General features: G+C 41.5%; 1 protein-coding gene across 1 annotated transcript in view; it reads left to right on the top strand.

Annotated features, from left to right (window-relative positions):
• VMP1 (vacuole membrane protein 1) overlaps positions 1-16,548 on the top strand; it is a 115,339-nt gene extending 98,791 nt beyond the window's left edge. The window contains exons 11-12 of the mRNA XM_004707005.4: positions 13,434-13,536; positions 14,745-16,548. Of these exons, the coding sequence (XP_004707062.1) occupies positions 13,434-13,536; positions 14,745-14,888 (247 nt within the window). The 3' untranslated portion in view covers positions 14,889-16,548. The remainder of the gene's footprint in view (positions 1-13,433; positions 13,537-14,744) is intronic.
• Positions 16,549-17,639: the final 1,091 nt, after the last annotated feature.

The following is a 17,639-nucleotide window of genomic DNA, read 5'->3' as shown; positions in this document are numbered from 1 at the left end:
ACTGGCTGTTCTAATTGGGGTCATCGTCCTCAAGGCCTGGTGAGCCAGGATGTGCTCCAGTCTCTCCTCCTCCCCCGTCATCTGTTCCCGTGTGCTCCGATCAGATTCATCTCTCTCCCGAAGCTGTGGATTCAGTGCCGTCCTTTGAAATAAATTCTTCTCGGGGGAGGGGCAGGCATTCACTTAGTATTTGGGACTGGGGCCAGCCCCCCATAAGGGTCTTCTTTTTCATTGATAGGTTTGGTGTTCTTCTGGCAGTCCATGATACTTTCAATATTCATCATCAACATTATAATTCAGATGTATTGCTTCTTGTACAAGATTGGAGAATCTTAAATTATTGTTCTTCTTTTCTAAATTTCATATCATAATAATAGTACAGCAATAAATTTATTAAAAAGGAAAAACAGGCAGATTGACACACCAGATCTATTAGGGAGTTGAACTGAAAGTATTACCTGTAACTTGCTGTGGATATATTCGGCTTTGGTTGCTAGTTCTCTCATTCACACTAGTAAAACCAATTGCCATATTAAGCTAGTACAGTTTGGGGAACAATCTTTTGAAGGATATTTAAAAGCTCTGTACCCATAAATTAAGGACTAGTCAGTTATCAAACAGAGGGGACAAAAATCAAGACAAGGGGAAAAGCAACAGTTCAAATTTAAAATAACATTACAGTAAGCTTGCAAAAATTGGAACCTGCATAAGGCAGAAACCTCTCAAAGAAAGGAAATTAAAATATTTTCCAGTAAAAGAACTTGATAAAGAGATGGTGAGACCACACCCTGCCAAAGAAGGAAAACTTACTAATTCCAGTAGAGCAAAGCAGTCACATCGATTTCAGCTCTAGCAGGTTTCACTGATGATGCAGTGACTCAGCTGCTAACTGAGAGATTGGCATGTCACATCTACTAGCTGTTAGCTGGAGAAAGATGTGACTGTCTGCTCCCGTACAGATTACAATTGAAGAACTCTGTGGGGCAATTCTGCTCTGTCCTCTATGATTGCTGTGAGGCCGAATCAACTTGAAGGCAAGTGTGGTTTTGGTGTATGGCACAATAGACTGAAGAATGAGTCCCTTCCGTGAGAACAGCTAGGGAGTGGGATGGTGCAAACCGTGTAGACTTTGGACAAAACTAATCTGGATTGGAATGTGAATTCTGCCATAGGCATCCCTTCCAACAATATATTCTGAAGGTCTCCTTTGCGTCAAGAAGCGTTGTGCTGAATTCTCAAACTCCCTGAAGCTTGTTTCCGCGCCATTTCTCTCAGTTTTCACTGAGTAGAGTTTCTTCTCTAGTTCAGGGCGCCACTGCCACTGCCAGTCTTTCTCCATCCAGCCGTCACGTGAAAATGTCGTGTTGACAAATACCATACAGCTTAGTTGAAATGTGCGCCTATTGTCGAGTCTACATTCCAGTTTGTGTGGAATTTAAATGTCCTTTGTTTCAAGTTTGATAATGTCTGTCTTTTTAAAGTAATTTTAATATAGGAGGCACTTTGCACATAGTTGTTTTTACTATTCTGATTGCAGCCTTGTATGACGGGTTATTTTTTTCTTGTTGTTTTACTGATAAATTGGACTCCTAAGAGTAATGAATAACTCACTTATTTCAAAACCAGTAAGTAGTGGAGGTAGAATTCAAAACCCAGATCAATATATCTCTAAAGCCCATGTTGATTCCATAAGAATAGTAAGCCAAACCAAAAATATATATTTTTTAATTATTTTATGCACTCATAAGCCCAAAGAAAATCCAGAATGCTCACACTAACTTACATCAAATATGTGGTTTCCAAACCCCAACCCCTTCATTCCCTTCATATAAAGTCATCATCATCATCATCATCATCATCACCATCATCTGGATCACATAGTCTTCATTCTTTCTTGTCTTATGTGACTTTATTGCTTCTGTATGGATTTCTAAAAGTATTATATATATATATATATATATGTCTGTATGTGCTGACTTTTAAAAATATATAATCTTTGTCAGTAATATGGTAGTGTGTCACTGCACTGTTCATTTTGACTGCTGTATAGTATTCCCTTAGCTAATTATGCAACAATTAATTCATCCATTTGAGTTGTTTCATTTTTTGCTGTTTTGAGCACTGCTTCTATGAGCATTCCTTCCTTAGTGTAAGATTGGTGGCTCAGAGGAAAGAGGATGATGAAAGGGCAATGCAAAAGAAAAGGCGAATTAAAGAAAATTGGCATATAAACAAAATACCTTCCCTCATAGTTTGGTCCAGGGCCCAACGTAAGCAAAAACATTATATCACAGATGTAGACTTGCAGTTGGCCAGCCCAGGCTATTCATTTTCCCCAGGTGCAGGCCTCTTGATCGTTACATCTCTAGTGGGGTCTAGGTTTTAGGGTTATTTTTGCAGAACATTGAGTTCTATACTGGTGACTGGGGGGTCAGGAGAGGGAGAATGACCCTATCCCAAAAGGTTCCCCAGTTTTTCTATATAGTGGTTCAATTTAATTTGATACCTTTTTTTCCTTTTCAGTTCCAACATTGTTTATTTATTTATTTTGTTATGGCATCTTATATTCCATTTCCTGTGTGTCCATGGAACTGAAATCAACCTCAGGATTGCATAGTGGTTTGTTTGTTGTTTGTAGATGTGTTTTCCTGTGGAGATAACTTCTGGAGACGATAGAGAGCAATTGTCAGACTAATAGTGTACTTGATAATTGATAGGCATAAATTTGATACCTTAACTATGCCTGTGACCTGTGATATTATTAGGATAGTATGTCATTACAATATTAGAACTAAAAGTCCCAAGAGAATCTAGGCCTTCACTCAAAAATTTATTGTAGTTTTGTTTCCCTCTCCCAAACAGAGATAAAAATTAGATTTCTTTTTAAATAGTTCTGGAGAGTAATTGCCATTGTCACTAGATTTAAAAGACAGGACCTCTGTTACCTATTGTAAAATTTAGTCAAACAGAGAAAACTGAGCAGCAGTAATGAATTCATTAAATATTCTGAGGGGTTAGAATGCAGAAGGAAATTTGTTAATATAGTGTATTTAACAGATGGACAATGATAATATTTGGAAAGGGATGCAAATAGGCATGCAGTGAAATTCTCACTTTTTTGTATCCTGTTTGGAATCCAAAGGCTTAGAACCAGGGAGCTTTATAGCAAGAAAGGCAATTGTCACGCTACAAAGGTTTCTTTAAACTGAGATTTAAAACAAATTTTTGAAATTTCTCCATTGAAAACCTGGACATATTTCTTAAAGAGCATGACTAAATCTAACTTTAAAACCGTGATTGAAATGATATGTTCCAGTATTCTCACCAAATAGAGGATGAGAATTGCCAGAAAATAACATTAAGCACATGACTCGAAACAACCATGTGCGGAACATTGGCTCATTGTCAGGGCGCCAGGGTCTTATTGGAGGACAAAGTGCCCAGCTTTACCACACAAGAAAATTTCCATAACTCAGTCATTGAACTGCAGGACTGGGGGATGGGTTTGGCTGAAGCAGGGACTTTTGAACAGATACAGAATGTTCCATGATCTTCTCTGCTGTTTCCTATCCTGCGTTAACTTGATGTTTGACCTCAGAGACTGGGGCTTATCTGTGGCAAGGGAGATCACTTTAACCGCTGAGAAATTAAGTACTGCTGATTCCGAATGCAGTTTCTTGTTCCTCACTCTGGAACAAGTAGTCAAAATGAGATATGTGGGTCTGGACTTTTTCTTCTTCAGAACGAAAATCTGCCCTTTCATTTTAAAATATAAAATGGTTTGTGTGCTTGCTTTCTTTGACTTTGATCATTGTAAAGTCATAAAAAGTTAAGGAAATGTGTAGCACAAACTTTATTATCTGAACATGAGATAGGGACCCCAGCTGCCAAGAAGCACTTGTACACTCTAATTTTAACATAACCTACCTGCCTCTAAGTACCTCTCAGGTTAAGTGATCTCCTTCCTCTTGTTTGTAGTAGCTTGTTCTCGTCTTTGGATGGTCAACACTTCTGAGTTACAGATACTGTGGGGCTGTGTAGTACAAGGTTAAAGCAGGGACTGTCAACTGATGAAGACTGAGAAACAGGCATCATATTAGGAATACTTTGTGTGTTTCAGTAGGATGATGACAATAAAGCCCAGCTAAGTTGGATTACATAGAAACGTTGCATCGAACTCTGCCTGGCACACGTGTTAAAAGTTCTGTAATTATTTACTGACTACACTCATTCATTCACTAATAGGGAAGGCTTCTGCATGTTTAGGTTGTAGAAGAGAGGCGTCATCGCTAAAGGATGAAAATACAGATATAAGAAAAAGGGAGAAATGTAGGAAGGAAACTCATGTTTATTAAGTACCTACAGCACCAGGTGCTTTGCATACGTGTCTATGAACTGTCCACAAACCTGGCAGGTAAGATCACTAAGTAGGTGGGGAAACCAAGGCTTATGGAGAAGTTAAGTTCATCAAGAAGGTAAAGATGTGAAAGGAAATAGGATCAAAAGTCTGCTTGGGTTGGTTGACCTCTTTACGAGCCATCTTTAAAATGAGTGAAGACTCTGAGAAGTTTTAAGGTAGCAAAGAGGGTCGTTGAGAGACTGCAAGAAACTAGAGATTTTGCCCCTTTCAAACAGCGACTGTGTGGACTTGCTAGGGAATCACCACGGGTCCGTTGTGCCCACTGCCCTGCTCCCTGTGAAGTGTAGCTGCTGTCCCTGAGTGTTGGTACTGTTTCTGCACTGGAGATGGAAGGGCATGTTGGAGGCCCTTTAACCACCCTTCTCGATTAGTTCCACGGAGGGCAAAGGCCATGACTTTGTTTTCTTCCTGCTCTAGTGATTGGAAGGACTATATTATTTTTGGTGAGACTGAATTCTGATCAATAGTGTGGGGTGTTTTTTTTTTTTTGTCTGTTTGTTTTAACCTTTTTCACCTACCGGCTACTTTCAGTGATTTCAAGACCAATAAACTTTGGAGCCATCTCACTTTAAATTTAACATTCTTCAGACTGTTCTTGACCTTCGGGTCTCTGGTACTGATTCATTTGTCATGAAATTTAATGGCTCTTTAAGCATGACTTTGTTACTATAAGAGCTGTTAATTTTTTTAAAGAAATAACTGAAATACCATATATACTCAAGTATAAGCCAAACTGAATATCAGCCGAGGCACCTAATTTTACCACAAAAAACGGCATTTAAAATGTGCTGGAAAACTCGGCTTATACACGAGTATATACGGTAGTTTAAAAATCTGTTGATTTTAAAAATCTGTTGCCTCTTCCCTAACAACATACCTGCTTGGTTCTTGCTGCTGAAGTCTGCATTCAGAAACAAGTGGTTGTTTTCAGGGTCATCTCTTTAATTATAGCATATTTCAGAGAGTACCTCTTAATTGTAAGGAGGTCCTTTCTGAATCTTAAAGCAGGGGGAATGAAATATGCTTAAAGGCATTGCAACAATACACTTGAAGTTTCCGGAAAGAGCAGTGGATTTCTTTCTACCCTGCCACCAAGAAATGGGTGGTGTCATGTGTTTATTATACCACTCCGCACGCAGTCGACTAATTTGAGTACAAAAGAGATTTTAATCCTTTGAAAGAGGCGCAGATGTGGATGAAATTCTAGAGGTTTGAATCCCAAATCCTGACGTTGAATCACAACGAATTTTAGAAGGTGCCAGAGGTGACCCATTCAAACTTTTGTTTATATGCAAAAGCCCTAGATTATCTGTGGTAGTGAATACTCTTTACCTTGCATTTATTTGATGATGGGGTGCCTTTCCAAACTCCTGGTGTATAAAGGAGTGGGATGTGGGTGGCCACCACATTTCACATCTAAAAGCAAGGAGAGTACTCCATTGCCAATTTTTCTTACACTGTAAGCTATTAACACTTCCATTGCAGTCGGACACAGCCTTCTAGATCATATTTCTGCTTGAGTTAGTATGAATTGGTTTGCAGTTAGTGCCAACTCATTTATTTTTTTCTATTCCTGGGGTAATGAGGTAACAATGTCTTTTTTCATTTTTTTTCCTCTAATCTCTGGATGCTATAAATATTAACCTAAGTTACCTTACTGGCCTTTGGCTTCTCAGAAAGATTTTGTGATAAATCCCCAGCCAGCCAGCTGCCTTTCTCCAGAACCGGCTACCTTGGGAAGAAATGCAGTTTCATGTGAAGGGCAATCTATGGTGGTTGAATCTGGCTGGGAGTCTGAGGGCCCATCTGAGTCACTATGAATAATGCTCCAGTGTTGGTCGGGCCCCTGTGAAACAGGTGGTTAAGTACTGTGAGAATCTTTATCAGACAGGAAATGACAACTCATTAATATACTAACCGTTAAGCCTGTTGAGATCACTGCCTAGGGGGTGGCGAGGAAAATTGAACTCTAGTGTTTGATTAAAATGTGTACATTTCAAAAAGTAGAGCATTATTTACAGGACTATTGTCAGCAGAGGGAATTGCTAGTCCATCACATTGCTGAGTTTCTGCCATGTGGCCTGTTTAGTCTAGAAGATGGATCAACAAACCCAAGGCAGGGCAGTAGGAGGAGGTGGGTTTTAATTCATCCATGAAAATACAAGGGGGTGCCAAAAAGTTTGTGTAAAACTGGAATTAAAGGGTAGCAGAAGTTTCTCTCAAACTTTTAGAATCCACTTTGTACATCCTAGAAGTACTTAAAATGTGCATTTCCATCTTCTCAGCAGAATGGTGTGTTGCCTCAGGTCAATGCAAGACCATTTTCTTTCTTTTTTTCAATTAATAAAATCTTTTTTTTTAAATAATTTTATTGGGGGCTCATACAGCTCTAATTACAATCCATATATACATCCATTGTTTCAAGCATATTTATACATTTGTTGCCATCATTTTCAAAACATTTTCTTTCTGCTTGAGCCCTTGGTATCAGCTCCTCATTTCCTTCCCTCCCCCATACCTCCTCCCTTAAGAACCCTTGATGATGTATAAATTATTATTTTGTCATGTCTTACACTGACCGATGTCTCCCTTCACCCACTTTTCTGTTGTCTGTTCCCCTGGGAAGGGATTATATGTAAATCATTGTGATCGACTCCCCCTTTCTCTTCCCACCTTCCCCTTACCCTCCTGGTATCACTACTCTCATGATTGGTCCTGAGTGGTTTATCTGTCCTGCATTCCCTGTGTTTCCAGCTCTTAACTGTACCGGTGTACATGCTGTGGTCTAACTGGATTTGTAAGGTAGAATTGGGATCATTATAGTAGTGGAGGGAAGCTTTAAAGAACTAGAGGAAAGTTGTATGTTTCATCAGTGCTACACTGCACCCTGACTGGGAGGGGGGTGTCCAATTTTCTACAGATGGGCTTTGGGGCTCCACTCGGCACACAAGACCATTTTCTGCCTCAGATCCTCGTCTTATACTCTTGTGCCTGAACTCAATTGGTAGAATTCATGGAGTCAAATGATCCATTGGGTTTATTGAGAGATCAATCCTCAACCAATCAAGATGACTCTCGTGGCCCTCGTATTCATTTGAAATATAATTTAAAAGTTTAAATAGTGAGCAGCTAACAGTCTTGCCAACTAATAAGCCTTAGGAATTTTTTTTACCCTTTGGGAGCAATGTATAACCTACAGGTTCCCAAACTTATTTGACCTACTACCACCTTTTCAGAAAGAAAATTACTGAGTTCCCACCCCCACCCAGAAAGTAAATGCTTTTGTACTATAGCAAACAGTCCAGGACTAAGTGTAGGTATCTGCTTTGCAGCCCCCCTTGGATCATTCCCGCAAACACCCCCACCCAGGGGGTGTTATTGCTCACTTTGGGAAGCACTGGTCTAAATCATCAGAATTAAAGTAATCAAACTTATACTGTATTTATTTTTATTTTATCCATTATATATTTTTTAATATTTTTGGTTTTATCATTTGCATAACACGTTATGATGTTAGTGCCTACATAGAAAATGTATATGAGTGTCTGTACATTATTGGGTTGATCAGTTTACCAGAGGTCTGATTGTCATTCCCACAGTCCTTAGGTCAGAAGGCCTCCTAGTGCAAAGATAGCCCCTGGTGGAGGGCTGGGGTGGTGGGAGCAGGAGTAGGAGGTCCACGGACAAAAGCCTATTCTAGGGACCCCCGTGTGCTGGTCACTTTCAACATGTTGCAGCTTTGGTGTTCTTTCTCTGCCCCTAACTAGATTCTAGGTTGTAATTCTTACTATTAAACACAAAACATAGCTCTAAAAGGTACCTTCCGATAAGGCAATGAAGATGAAGGTGCTAGTTACTAACAGTGCTCTGCTCCCAACGAGCAGCAGGGAAATTATAGCACTGACATCTCAGCCAATGGACTCGATGGCAGGGACTTCTAACCTGTAGATGAGCACAGGTGTCCGAGTGGGTTACCCACTGGGTTGCTCACCAGGTCAGCAGTTCTGAACCACCAACCGTTTCCACGGAAGAAAGATGATCATTCTATCCCTGTAAAGAGTTACAGTGACAGAAACCCACAGGGGCAGTTAGTTCTACCCTTCCTGATAGGGAAATGAGTTAGAACTGACATAATGGCAATGACTTTTTAAATAACCTTATGGAAAATAGCCCTGGTGGTGCTGTTGGGTGAGCTTTAGCTGTTCAAATCCACCAGCTGCTCTCTAGAAGACGAGGCTCTCCCAGGTTTGACTGATCACACTCAGATTGTATGTAGACTTTCTGATTAGTCATCAGATGAATGTTAAAAAAAAAACCAACCTAGAAGTTAGTGAGAAAGCAACAGAGCTTGTATTAATTAAAATTTCTCTCAAATATCCATAATGTCCTCGGGCTTTGGCATATCATAACTACTTAACCTTTATACAGACTCTGAAAGATGGGGCTAGTGCTCCCGTGTTATAGACACACATAACAAAAGACACATCCCTGGATGGCAAATCTCAAATGGAACCATGAACTGTTCAGGGGAAGTTTTAGGTTTTCTACTAAGTCCGAGTTTGAGTGATGACAATCTCCATGGTGGTGAAAAGATTGGAGAGAGAGACAGAGAGAGAGAGTGTGTGTGTGTTTTGAAAAGATGGAAATCAAATGTGTGTTAGCAGATTTGTTTGATACTTACACAATTTGAAAGGAATCTCCTGACACAGAAATAGCGACTGATGAATTCTAGACGTGCTTGGAATGGGTGTGTGCTCTGGATTAACCAACAAATGAAAGTATGAGCATTGTGAAAACAGGAGTAATCACTCCACCCACTCTATGCAACCTGTGCCAATTGTGATGCTTCCTCTGGAAGACTTTCTGGGTTTTGTGGGCATGGAGAATAATGCAGACCATTATTTGTTATGAGGAAAACTGGCGAGAGGTTACAGTATGGATTTATCTGATAGTTGATTTTCAAAAGTCGAGCGATGCATCTGTTAAATTTTATATTTTTTGGAAATTTATTTGAAAATTGGACAGAGCTCATAACAGGATTTGACCCAACGGGTACTTTGACTAGATTATTGAACAGCATTAGCATTTGCAAATAAATTCCTTTTTAACAAATACTGAAGTATGTACGCATGGGAAAATACCCTATGAAACCTTTATTGAGCTTTGAGTCCGTTTGGAGTTTTGTGGTTCTTCTTGTCTCCCCCTAGCCCCCATCTTTATTTCCTTTGCATTTTCTGAGGTTCGGTGGGCAGGATCCACCAAGGTCAATAACAAAAAAGTACAGTAATTTATTGGAAATTGGTTTTTGTTTGTCGGGGGTGAGAATGGTTCTTGAAGAGGACTGTTACTTGAAAACACGTTCGTGTGTGCCAAGAACACAGCAAGCCTACACCACCCACAAAGACCGTTTTCTTCCCACCACATCGTTGCTCCATGGCATGAGAAAGCAGATGAGACCTCTCCGTTTTCTCTCTTCCTTTTTTTGTTTTGTTTTCTTGCCTAGGGTAAGTGGCGATTTTCAAGGCTAGTTAAGTATACTTTTTGTCCAGCTGTTGACTGAAGAATAGTTCTGTGTGCTTGTTCACCTCCTAGTTTCAGGGTTTTCTCCATCATGGTGTAAGGTCCATTCAGGCTCTGTCGGATATGTTTACCTGTGTGCAGGCATTCAGGTGGCCAAGTGCCAGGATAGCAGGCCCTCATCTTGAGGTCGGAGCCCCTCAAGGTGCTGTTCACAGACCCGGAAACCACCCTTTCCGCTGCAGTGAGGGCCCAGGCCCAAACTCCCAACCCTGTCCCGCTTGGCTCCCACACATCAGTGGGTCTAAACCCCATGTTTTGCACCGCTTGACCCAGCGTTGCCTCCCCAGGCAAGTTCTCACAGGCAACCTGGTCTTCCCTGCAGCTGGCTTAGCAAAGGAGGTGGTGACAGATGGGCAGGACCCAGCCAAGTGCTCACCTGAGATGTCTGCAGTGGGAGCAGTTGCCACTGCACCTGGAGCCCCCACCCCTCTCCCAGCACATCCAACATCCAAATCAATATCTTATTTCACAGAACCTGTTGTGAACATTGGAGCCCTCCTGATGTGGATTAGATGTCAGGCTGCTGACCAAAAAAGGTCTGCCAGCCACTTGGAGGGAGAAAGACAAGGCTTTCTGCTCCAGCAAAGATTTATATAGCCTTAAAAATCCAATATAGGATCGATATGAGTTCTAAATAACTCGATGGCAATAATTTTGGGTTTCCTGTTATTGTTGATGTTAAACCATACACATCTGTAATTTTTTTGTTAATGTAACCAGCCCCATTGACAGAGGTCTTCAGCCACTCTATTGGCTGAGATGATTGCTCTGAATTTAAAGTAGCTTTTAGGCTACTTCCTAGGCCAACTATAAAAAGCTACTGAACTGTGATACAGGTTATTTCCCCCACATGTAGATACCTTAAATTAATGGACCCTTGTTTCTGTCTGCAGCCTGAAACTGAACTTGAGAGGTGAGACTGTGGGCTGGTAACACTTAAAGAGCAGCAGCTAAAATCTCAGTCTAAAGTAGGCTTAGTGATGATTAAGAAAACTCTGGTACAAAAGTCCTTTGTGGTAGTTGAAATCTGTGGCATAGCTATTTTTTGTAGAAAGAAATGAAAACAGGAGTGACTAAAACTTTTGGATTTCGAATGTAGGTTAACATTGTTTAAATATATTCAGATTATGTGGTATTGTAAATGATGAGAGGGAAAAAATAAACCCACTGCAATCCAGTCTATTCCAACTTATTTCTTCTGTAGCGTTTCCAAGGCTGTAAACCTTCATAGAAGCAAATAGCCTCATTTTTCCCATGGAGCAGCTGGTGGGTTTGAACTTCCAACCTTGCAATTAGCAGCCCAGTGCTTACCAGACAGTGCCACCAGGGTTCTTATTATTGATGATGGTTTTGATTAATATACTGTCCCCTAAAAATATCAAGACAAAATGTTTACCTCTGTTCTTACTTTCACGTGTGTTTCCCTAGTCTATCATGGCAAACTGTAGAGAAAGACATTCGCCCCACCCCACCACTTAAAACCACTCAAAGCATATGTGTAGCACATTAGCAGCTTGAAACGGAATCACGTACTAGCCTAGGACTAGTTCTTTGCATGTACAATGACATATACTTTATCAGCTAAAGTTGGAGCTTACTGGGCTTCTTACCATGGCAGATTGTTTATCACCGCGGAGTCTGTTGGAGAGAGGCTGTGTGGTGACTGCTGCCAGGCCCCTCCTTGTCTCCCTTCCACAACACTCACCAAAAATTAGAGCCTTTCTAAATTTTCTCTTCAGATAATAGCTTGACTGGTGGTACTCGGGGGTGAGGATGGGGGTTAAAAATGAACTGACTTGTTTTCAACGTGAATGAATCACTCGCTCGGAAGGAGAGTTCTTAAACTCCGAGGACTCGGAATCTTTGAATGCGTGTATTTTGCTGAGAGTTTTCAGATGTACCGTATACACTCAAGGACAAACCAGCCCGAATATCAGCTGGGGCACCTCATTTAACCACAAGCACTGCATTAAAAATGTGCTGAAAAACTCGGCTTACATGAGTATATACGGTAAATTCGTGTGGCTCATTCTTAGTACAAACGGATGGGCTGTGTGCATCCCCACCTGCATCATTTAAGGAAGAATTATTTATCACATTGACACAGGGAAAAAGAAAGTGTGTATTGTTGCCTCTTTGTAGTCAGACTAGTGGCTGCTAAGCAGCAGTCCAGCTCAGACCTGTGCGGCCCCTGGGTCTCCCTCATTTACAGGTCACTTCAAAGTCTGGAGAAAGAGACTGACTGTAAGCTAAGGCATTGCCCTTCATCCTCTTATGTTCTGTCAAATGGCTCTGTTCAGGACTTTTTACATATCCTTCACAGTGAAGCACTGACTCCAGTAAGTGTTTGGTAGTTAATGAATAACAGAATCAAAGAAAATTATCAACCAGAAGTTCTGAGTTTGTTAGCTTCAGATAAATATACTGACAAAAAGTGCCTCTTGCCAGATACCTCTACTTTTTCTAACAGAAAGCTAACACTGTATTCTAAAAAGGGGCGCTGCCAAGACTTTTCGATACCTTTGGCAGGCTCCAGGAGAAAGGGATGCCTTTTAGCCCTACTGTGACAGATGAGAAACTAAAGGATACACACACTATACATATATGTATACGTATAAAAAAAAACCTGTCTGCCAGCAAGTAGTTGCAGTTGCCAGACCCGTTTGGAAGCCCTGCCTCCCAGTGTTCTGGGTGAGAGTGAGCTCGCTCTCCACTCATCTCAGATCAAATTGTCAGTCTCTGTGCAAGTCACCCACCATGAAGCATGAAGTGAGTCAGCCTTCACAGTTCCCTCTTTGTCCTTTGTTAATCACCGACTTCTGACCAGGGGGAGGTGCCTCTCAAACTTGCTAATACATCTCGTTGAATAAGGATGACGCACAGATTGTCCTAATAAGGACTTAGATTGAGAAAGGCCGGCCCCCTCTGAGAAGATGGGACAAGTGGGGAGAGGGCGGGCAGTTTCTTTTTTAACTAGGGATGACACAAGCATAAGTCATTTCCTTATTAATCGGTTCAGACCAGCTCTTACAGGAACCGGTGGTGATAAATGTGGGACTTCTCAGAAGTCATTCATTCTAATTCTTCGTGTCACGCCAGTGTGCAGCTTCAGCTCCGCCGGCCTCTCCGAGGAGGAGAAACTTCTGCTAGAAGGGGCTCTAGCCCTGAAGCTCCTTGCTGGCACCAAACACGGAGAGGCTTTTCTCCGTTAAAGGGGTGTTGAAAGAGAGGATTTTTCAGAGCTTTCATAAAAAGGGGTCACAGAATCTTGCCAGCTCTCCTGAATATTGTATTTTATCCCTTCTCCTCTACAACCTCTGCTTTTTTTTTTTTTTTTTTAAAGACCAGGCGGTAAGTGAATTTTCTTTGATGAACTTTCTACTTTTCTCCCCAAATGTCTCTTCTTCCTTGGGCCACTGCACCCTGTCTCCAGTGCTGTCCCTGGCATAGGTCCTTCTCTGCAGAAGCCATTCCAGGAATACCTGGAAGCTCAGCGGCAAAAACTTCACCACAAAAGTGAAATGGGCACCTCACAGGTGAGACCTTGTTTCATTCCCTCCTCCCTGCCCCCAACCCCTGAGCAGTTTCAGGTGAAAAGACTTTCCTTTGAGTTTGTGGGCTGATAGGAGTGAGTTTTGCTCATCCCCTGACTTTTTCTGAGCCTGGCTCGCTTTACTCTCTGTTGGGAGCCTTAGTCTTAAAAAAAACCAGGTTGGGTTTGGGGCTTCTTCTCCAAATAAAGCGAGGATCAATGGGAAAGACTGCTAAATAGAATAACCTATTGCTTTGACCTTAGGTGATAAACTAGCGGATGTGAAATTACTTAGGTTTCAGGACATACTCCCCAACGAGATTTAAATTTTGTATTTACAACACAACAAAATATTGAACTTCCTGAAATCACTTGAATATCACCTTTCATCTTCGATTTACTTTTCTTTGGGGAAAAGGGAGGATAATCAAGTTTATGAACCAAGGCACTTAACATAGCTGAGCTTAAAAAATCCTAACTGAGACCCTCAGGCTGGGGGGTGGGGGGAGGGGGGCCGCGACTGACTAGCACCAGAAGCTGGGAAAGCAGTGGCATGGCATAGGGAATCAGAAGGAAGCACAGTTGTGTGTGTGTGTGTTTAAGCTCTTTACATGGCTACTACTGCCATCAGTTGACCCAATAACGATTTCAGAAATCGTACTTTGAAGGTCGTTCGCAAGACTGAAGCTCAAAAGAAAGAAAAATCTCTGATCCCCACTTTGCCAGAATCTGCTACTTGATTCTAGGGATTTAATCAGTGACTTTTTTCTGCCATAGTAAAAGGCAAGAAATGCTCTCCAACTTGTTCCATTCTAAAATGGCTTTATGTCCCGCATAGTGAGATCTTGATAGTGACGTGAATGGGGCCTCGTGTGCTTTTCGGGGCAGGATGCGGACGCAGCCTTTTTGTTCTTAAGTTCCCTACACCCGTGTCTCCCAGAGTGGGTGATACCAGCTCCCTGGGGGTTGCTGCAGAAGCAGATACATAAGCTTTATCCGGGATTGTGGGCTGTTACAATACAAAAGTTTTTAATTTTCAGGGTGGTGCTGAATAAATTTTTTTTTAATTTTCTGAAAAGAACAATAGGCCAAAAAATGTTGCAGGATCCGTTTTCTTTTCCTGAACTCATCATAGATGCCCCCCCCCCCCTTTGGCTACTGAACTAATGAAACCTTTCTTGTCGGATTGCTCTACATTTTCTTTTCTTGCAGGGAGAAAACTGGTTGTCCTGGATGTTTGAGAAGTTGGTGGTAGTCATGGTGTGTTACTTCATCCTGTCCATCATTAACTCCATGGCACAAAGCTATGCCAAACGAATCCAACAGCGGTTGAACTCCGAGGAAAAAACAAAATAAGCAGAGAAAAATTTTAACTGCAGAAATTAGAGTGGATGAGTCCTGCCTTAAACTGGGAGGACTCCAGACCAGGAAGGAAAATGCTCCTTTCCAGCCTCTATCAGTTTTTAAAAGCCGTTTAGTCCATATTTTGCACTGACATAACTTTTCCTTTGTTTTTTTAAGGTAAGGTATCCGCCCTAAGTCAATCCAAGTTGTATTTTATTAGGGTGGAGTGTGATGTTCAGCAGCAAACCTAACAGAAACTGGCCTTCTGTCCCCTCCTTTAAAAAGGCCCACATAGTACAATTAGAGACTTCCCACCACCCCACCTGCAAAGTTCATACGTCGTATGTCAGGCTTTTTAGCTTGTCCAGTGATTGCTTTCCTTTTTCTGATGCATCAAAATGTATATAAATTAGATTGGTTAACAGTCTTGCATGTCTATCATGGTAAAATTTAATATGCCATCCTGCCCAACCTTCCCCTCCCACCCTCAAAAAAAGGCCATTTTATGATGCATTGCACACCCTCTGGGGAAACTGATCTTTAAATTTTGAAACAGTATAAGGAAAATCTGGTTGGTGTCTCACAAATGAGCTGACGCCATTTTTTTATTCTGTATATTTAGAATGAAGTCAAGAAAAAACTTTATAAAGACATCTTTGATCATTCCAAAATCGTGTCCGGTTTGATTTTTCACTTCCTTAGCTTCTACTAGCTGAATGACAGCCTTGCTAAGTCCACTTCCAATAAGGATTTCGTAATCCCCTATATGCATGGAAGAGGCAGCACCAGTGGCAACTTTTGTGGTGGAATTAGGCAGCTGTACACTGCTGCTGTGGTGGCAGCCTGTGGAAGTGGCCTACAAGCGGGGATTTCTGTTTCTGAAAACATCGGAGAAGTCCATTAATTTTCATTAAAATTAATAGCTCAATGTGTACTCTTAATTTTAACAGGCATAGAAATTTACTTTTATAACCCTTTTTCTTGCCTTTTTGTGTTTCATACGTATGTGCTATGTGATTTCTCTCTCCTTTGGCATGTTACCACCGGTTGAACCTAGTCATTTTTATTTGCTTGGGAAGAAAATAACAATTTCAGTTTTTTCCTTAGGAAAATTGAGACCAGCATTGGGTGGAGAATAGAACGGTATTTCAAAGGGCAGCACTGCCCCGTGTGTTCAATCCAGTCCTCCCTCCGTGTCTGTTTGCCTCCCATCGTGACATCTGCATGGCTGTACCAACTTGTCGGGTAGCTTATCAGACTGATGTTGACTGGTGAATCTCATGGCAACAGCAGTCGATGGGCTGTCTGACATCTTGGTATCTCTCATCTGACCATCCATATCAAATGTTGCCATTTTTCAAACATTACACAGCATCGTGGTGTAGGATGAAAAGCCCCTATGTCTGCTGGCACTTGGTGTCACACTATGGCAGCAGCTTCGAGAGAGAACTGTGGAAAATGGGGACAGCGTCCATGACTCCAAATAAATAAAGGAAACGTTACCTACCGTTGTGAAAGGACACGTAGCTTGCCTTGAGGGTTTTGAAAAAGTGATTGCTTTCTTAACCACCTTTCTTTGTCCCCACCAAGGACTCAGCATCTGGCTGCTACTTGACGTAACTTTAAAGCTGTATCAAGTGCTTTATTGCAGTAAATTCATTTTAACCACTGATCTTCAGATCCCTCCGCGTTCTTTGCATAGTGTAATAAGTTTCTGATCAGCTTCTAGTTGTCACGTTTCATCTCCTTCACCTGCACTTTATTTGGTTTTGTCCTGAAGAAAGAGGAAAACAAATATGAATTGTACTGTTTCCACGAAATCTTTGGGCTTCATTGGTGCATCTCTTTTTAGGTTAGAGTGCTCGGAAAAAAAACTTTGTTTCCCAAACTGAAGGTCTAAGATCAGTGCATTTGACTTATAATTTACTCATTTGTTTACTATCTTTCCAATGGGTTTGTTTTAAAAACAAATTGTGAGCAATTCTTCCTTTCTTCCATTAAGTGTCCCAGTGAATAAACTCCAGCCGGTGCTTTCCCACCTCACACTTACTTACTGAGTTGATCCCAGGACATTTGCAACTGTGTGGCTTTACATCTCTGCAAATAAAAGGGTGGAAGGGGGGCTGGGAGTTATTTTTGTACTTCTACTTTGTATAAATTTAACCTTGTGCCTTAAACGTCTGCCATGTTTCTATCGTGCCCACCTCCGTGACCACCAAGCAGTCCACCACAACGACCCCTGTATACGCTTTACCCACGGAGGCGCTTCCCCTGCAGTGCAGTTACCACAACGTGAGCACGTGCCGGGCCCATTTTCCCACCATTTTCACTGTGTATACAGAACTGGGGAGGATGGTGAGGCTGATTTGAAAGAAAATGAGACTGGCCTCGTTTGGATAATGGCCACCTAGCCCCATTCACTTTCAGAGACCAGAAACTGACAAGGCAAATACATCAAGTTTCTTAAAATATACTAGTTAATTAAGCAGATGTAGCACTTGCTCCTACACAAGTTCATCTGTGCCCCAGACGCTCTTTCACAGAGCAGCATGACTGTGTTTTCACTGATCATTTGAGTCAACAGTGACTAGTTGAGGGCGTACCGTAAGCCACAGAAAATACTGATGGCTTCCTCCACACGGAGAGAAGGAGCCCCTGGTGGCTCAAAGAGCTCACTTGCTAATCAGAAGGATGGTGATTGGGGTCTGTTGAGGTGTGAGTCCGGAAAGACAGCTGTAGAAATCCCAGTGTCACATAGTTCTC

The sequence above is a fragment of the Echinops telfairi genome, unplaced genomic scaffold (genome assembly GCF_000313985.2).
Source record: "Echinops telfairi isolate 266 unplaced genomic scaffold, ASM31398v2 ScPeMD7_7458;HRSCAF=8496, whole genome shotgun sequence".
NCBI classification, from domain to species: domain Eukaryota; kingdom Metazoa; phylum Chordata; class Mammalia; order Afrosoricida; family Tenrecidae; genus Echinops; species Echinops telfairi.
This window is presented reverse-complemented; position numbering and strand designations above follow the sequence as displayed.